Source organism: Magallana gigas, chromosome 7 (genome assembly GCF_963853765.1).
Source record: "Magallana gigas chromosome 7, xbMagGiga1.1, whole genome shotgun sequence".
NCBI classification, from domain to species: domain Eukaryota; kingdom Metazoa; phylum Mollusca; class Bivalvia; order Ostreida; family Ostreidae; genus Magallana; species Magallana gigas.
The window spans coordinates 324,001-330,000 of record NC_088859.1 but is presented as its reverse complement, the minus strand read 5'-3'; the positions used below and the strand labels follow the sequence as shown (position 1 = coordinate 330,000).

Genomic DNA, 6,000 nt, shown 5'->3' with positions numbered 1-6,000 from the left:
GGGAGCAACCACTACTCTTGATTCTCATTCATACAAGTTATGAGAGAATAAAAGGTCTCAATCATGAGAGGGAGTTAATTGTATTAAGTTGTTATGTGTAGAGGATTTGTTGAGGAACGAAGGGAATGTTAGTTTTAGAGAGGGGGGTTAGATATTAGTAGATTTGTGAAGGATTTAGTAAATAAAGGATGTTAATTGTAAGTTCTGATTTCAGTAGAGTAAAAAAGGGGGGTGTGGATGTAAATGTTGATTTCAGTATTAGGCTGTTGATGTGGTCATGTTAAGTGTTGTTATAGTCCCTCTCAGGGTGACAGTCTACACAGTGTAGAGTGATTAGCTCAGTGATGACATCAGGTTATACACTACAATAGGATCACACAGCCAATCTTGTTATACACAGCTTTAATTCTGGTGTAACACCGTCCACCAACCCAACAAGATTATCCCCCCTTGTTTGACCATTTCCTGAAGTTTAAGTGCAGCGGTCAATTTATGGGAATCTGATATCAGATCCCCAATAGAACAGTGGATTGGTGTTGTTCTATACATTTATTTCTATGCAGAAATTGTGTATTGATTAACTATAGAGAATTTTAATGAGTTCCAGTTTTAAGCAGGACGGATATCTGTTTAGAATTGTCTTTCTGTTCTGGAAATAAAATCTCCCTGAAAGCCCGGGTAGAGAGAGAGAGTATTTAAACCTTACAGTGACACTGAGTTGACCACGAGCCCTGAGACAACAAAACCTCTATAGATTTTAAATTTGCTTTTTGTGTTGTACAAACAAAGTCTAAATGAGCATTTGTTTGTCATTTTCCCTGAACTATTGAGGAATAATTGATCTGTGTTTTTAAACAGAGCTAATATTTTAAGGAAATGGGGTAGCTTTTTATCGGAGGAAGAATTCAATATTATTTGTAATAAATTAAAACGGCAGCATGCTTGTTCAAAGACTTGGTCTAGGAAACAGAATTATGATTTCCCTGAGAAAAATGAATGTTGAAAGGTGCTTTTTTTTTCCTTTATCAAAGGTAGTCAGAGACACAAACAGATAATGAAGTCTCGCTGGATGTTTAAGCAAAACTCCAATATGTTATTAAAATGTCAATATCTCCCTTGAAAAAAAGATAACGAACACAGAGAAAAAAAAGAAATCAATCCGTAATTCGGGGAAGCTTTGTGGGTAGTGAAAACAGAATGTGGAAGTGGGTAACATGGTGTTGAAGTGAACAATGGGACAGTATGAACACAGTCAATCAGGACTTATTGGGAGTAAATATAAATAGCATCGAAAGCAATAGATTTCAGGTTCATAAAGGCCAGGAATTTTAAGACGATGGTTCAGTCTCATGATTTGAGTCGTAATAAATAGATTTGCTGTCTGGAGTCATTTAAATGAAGAGTTAAGAGGAGAGAGGGTATTGTGACACCAACCATGAGAGTCCCTGTCAGATCTACAGTCAGGTATACAGAGCTGGGGGACGGTTATACCGGGGGGGGGGGGGGGGCTCATCAGATCTACAGTCAGGTACTCAGAGCTATAGAGCTGGGGGACAGTTATACTGTAGAGTCAGGTATACAGAGCTGGAGACAGTTATAGTGGGGGATGAGGTGGTGGGAGTTTGACAGTTATATTTGTTATATTTGGGTGGAGATCGGTGGCTGTAGAGCCTCTCTTACTGACGTGTTGATTGGTGGGTCTCTGGGTTTATCTCTGATTCAGGGAAGTAAACAGAGAATTGGAAATAATAACTTCATTTCAGAATAATAACCGGACTAAAAAGGCTGATAAAATTCACAGAAAGTTGATGACAAGTGTGAGAACGTTTGTAGAGTAGATAACAGGTGATAGGGGCCAGGTAATGGATCACCTGCTGAATGGGGCAGTCTGACCCTGGGGCTCAGGTATTACATCACCTGTCTATTGTCTACCTATAACACCTGGCATTACCTTGACAATTAACAATAACCACAGGAATTAATTAAAATCATTATATTATAATGGCTTAACAGAGGTAAATTTGAATTGGTCAGCCAGGTAAGCAATCAAGGGAGAGAAGTCACTGTGGTAGAAAAGAAATGTGTGAAGAATTTCATTTATACCTAGAGGCACTACATTAAGTGAAAAAACAACAAACTATCTAGACAGGAAAATCTCCTGAAAAAATAGGCATGCATGCTCAACTTAAACTTTGTTATTTCTCAGTTGATGGGAAACAGTAAAACTTCCCAGGAATTCAAAGTACATACATATTTAGTTATTTATGTCTTTTAAAACTGTTTTTAAAAAGAAATGAGATGAGTATTGAAGGGATGTTAAAGCTTGTTGATATTGCTTGTATGACTGGTATGATGTTATGCTACTTGATACGAGGAGTTCAAATTCAAGAGTTTCAGTGACAATCTCAGCATGTATTGTTGAGTGACGGAGAACATGTCAGGCTAAAACTTCTCCGATCATCAGATGTCTTGTGTCTCCGATCACCAAAAGTCCTGTGTAACGTGAGACTTAGGTTGGCGATCAGTCCGTAAATAAACTCATTTTCTTAAGATGACCTTAAAGAGGAAGCAGGTTAGGACAGGAACTGGCTGAGGGGCGGGGGATGAAGGCGTGTGATGTTTGTAGAGATGGGGACCAGGCCCGAGTTCTGTGTACAGACGTCTTCAGACCACTCTAGGATACCCCTTACCACTTTATTAACACACATATTGCCTTACACCCGAGTCTAAATATGTCCTGATTTTCTTTGGAAAGCGTGAGGTGGTATTTAAATTTTGGAGGATCTTGGGTACACAATATATTGATTGATTGCGATGAAAATTTATCTGTGTAAAGTAAAAACCCTTGGAAGGATTACAAGTGTTTGAACAAGACTGGTCGCCGTGGTTTCGGCGAGGTGTTTTGAGGAAATTAGTGTGGTATAGATTTTGTCATTTTTACCCTGTAGGGGGTGTGCTTTGATCAGATAGCGGGGTCATGGTTGATTTCTGATCACTATCTGACTCTCACTGTGTCCCTTTGTAGATTAAATGTTGTCTGAGGCCAGCACGGCCTGTCCACACCTGTTACATCTCCTTGTGTAGGTAAAGTAAGCTGATGTAAGGGAAACAACCCTTACTGTCTTGACGGCAAGTGCAACAGAGGGAAATTGAATGTGAATAAAAGCTATGCAGCGGGTCATGATGTTTGTAGGTTTAAATAAACGCTGAACATAATACCGCGCCAAGCTGATACCTCTGTTATAAAGATATGATAGAGGGTTTAGATATTACATTTAAAAAACGCCTAGTTTTTCTTTGTACTTCAATATCATTTAAAGCCGTTACTGGATTGGGCAAACTTTTCAGAGTGAAATCCCCACATTCACTGGACAGAGAATTAGGGGTACCATTCAAATGTAGAGGTTCAAGTATTGTATCATAGGTAAATATGTGAGAGGGTTGAACGTGTGTAAATCTATGGGATTATCATAAGGTGATATACCAGAGCCATTGCATTAATTAACAAGATCAGCGTCGCTCAGACACATTGTCAATTAAACACCATCTCAAGTCGGACAATATGAAACTTGATCTAATGACACCTGATTTTTGAATAGACACAAGTATATTCGTGCATCCTGATATTGCGAAACTGAGGGGGAGTTAGGCTTTGTTGGTAACAACGCGACAATATTATTGGATCGGCACGGCTGAGCTAGCAGCGTGCTATATACCTTCTATTATTTGTCAATGGTTGACTGCCTTGCTATGTGTGTGTATTGAGTGACTCCTCTCTCTTTCTAGCCTTGTTCTTCTCTGGATCTCTCTGCTTTCTGTTCTGGTGAGTAGCTGATTATTTGTGGGATGTGGGGAGGGACAGTGTCCCGGGGGGAGGAGAGAAGCTTAATCACGGGGTGGGGAATCATTGACCCCACAAATGAACTGTGTGACAGGATTCATTACTTTCATTTTTGTTCACACCCCTGGCTTCTGGATCCCTTCCTTGTTTGGAGGAGATCTCATGTTACAGGTAATTGTCATCTTGTTTTGGTGGTGTGAATTGACCTGTTATAGGTGTGATTTTATGGAGTCTTGCCACTCTGTCACTGACCTTCAGATACAACCGCTTGCCAGACGGTGGGGAGATAAAGATGAAGGGACAGACTTGGATGTCCGACTCCATTCGGCGCTGCCATTCTGACAACGTTTGTTGGGCATGGCATTCAGCATCAATTGGTTAGGTCCATTAATTCGGATCAATGTTGTGTGTAGTGCTACAGGATCAATGATGAGTGTTTGATGTCACACAAGCTGTGTATAGACAGCGGTACTTTGTCACAGATGTTACTCTAAATATCGCCATGGAGACACAACTTTACGGTCACTGATGTCCGGAGTTGTCCGTCATGGTCCTCGACAAGGGGCCTTGTCACACCTCATGCTAAAGTTCATGCACCTCCAGAAGTTGCAAGATTCTACTCTCTGTCACATTTGACATTTGTATTCTTTGTACATATAATTGCTGATAACAGTCTTTATGAGCCAATCTGCATATAGGATTCTGAAAAAGAGAGAAATTGTAGTTTGATTGGAGAAAAAGTAGTGATTTCATGTATTATTTTAGTACCTCCTGTTAGTGAGATAGTTACAGACAGTTATTGTCCTTTTTGAGATGATGAGTGACAGTTATTGTGTGTTATTGAGATAGCGATTGACAGTTATTGTCTGCTGTTGAGATAGCATTATGTAGCTGTGAGTATAGTGGCAAATTGAATCATTCCAAGAAGCCATTTTTATGTAGTGTATTTTATGTTCTCCTGTTGTATGATTTTGATGTTTAACGTGATTTTTGTTTCTGTTTTACAGCGCCCCTCTGACGACCTGATGTCACAGTCACCCATGGTTACCAATGGGACCAGTCCCCCTCACCTGTCCGGCTCGGACAATGACGCAAAAAAGGTGAGTACGTTGTCCATCAGTCTGTCTGCTGGTCAAGGAAGGGCTGTCACATTCAGTGACCCCCCCCTGTGGACTGTGCTGTATCGGTCCTACAGGTGGGTCGTGTGTGTGGAGCCGGGTTGGGACAGAGTTGGATTTAGATGCTGTGTTGTAGATAGGAGACATCTTGCAAAACTACTCATCACACACAGGTAGATTACACTGCTTACCTGAGATGATTGTGTTTTTTCTGTCATTGATTTCATTGTGGTATTGTCAGGAGGTGTATTAAAGAATATTGTTCCGTGTAGTCTTTATAATCTGTGTGTCAAAGGAAAACTAAAAGTTGACAATGTTGGCTATTGATTTTGTACATGATGGTTTAATGTTCCCAAGGATGGAATTGATTTATTGGCGAGTTCATCAGTGAATTGAGTGTCGCTTACCAAGAAAAAACTGATAAATGATTAAAAAATTGATTGTGAAAAATGAGTGAAACACAACAGACAGACGAAAAATCCATAGCATGGAAAGGTGACAGTAGAGTTGGCTGCGAGTGTCACCTGGAATCCATGGCATTCGCCGGCAGTAGAGTGAAATATTTATATCATAGCAGAACCAATCAATAGGCAGACATAGGCAGATCAATATTGTCACCTGAAGTTAGTTTCTATGACACCGTCATATCTCCAAAACTCGACACACTGGTCATTGCCATGGAGACGGGAAATAAGCGTCCCAGCGGACTGGTTCGCTCTCCAAGTGTCCTGGCTAATTTTTGTCTAATCCTGTTGGATCGACACGATCGTAATTACCTCCTAAGGCCTGGGATAAGAGCATTTAAAAGGAGTGAATTTAAATATTATTGCATTGTAAATGGCACATTCATTTAAAGTATTATAAAAGGTAGAGGGTTTAGCGCAAATTTTAATTATAAAGTTATTGGAGAGTCATGGTGACTGAGATACCAGCCATCAAATGAATGGTTCGCTCAACCATGTCCAAGTCTGATACCCTGCCAAATGAGAACGGCAATTTTTTATCCATTTAATTTTTGTTTACTTTTCTTTAAGCTAATGA

The 6,000-nt window shown here is 40.0% G+C and overlaps 1 protein-coding gene across 12 annotated transcripts in view; it reads left to right on the top strand.

Annotated features, from left to right (window-relative positions):
* Positions 1 to 6,000, top strand: part of LOC105334827 (polypyrimidine tract-binding protein 1) — a 36,442-nt gene that overhangs the window by 12,539 nt on the left and 17,903 nt on the right. For 10 of the 12 annotated variants that reach the window (XM_066066178.1, XM_066066177.1, XM_011438408.4 and 7 more), the window contains one exon: positions 4,849 to 4,941. In XM_066066178.1, coding sequence (XP_065922250.1) covers positions 4,849 to 4,941 — 93 coding nt within the window. Of the gene's footprint in view, positions 1 to 3,663; positions 3,824 to 3,904; positions 4,013 to 4,848; positions 4,942 to 6,000 lie in introns of those variants that run through there. The other 2 variants (XM_011438414.4, XM_066066176.1) reach the window with 2 other exon arrangements.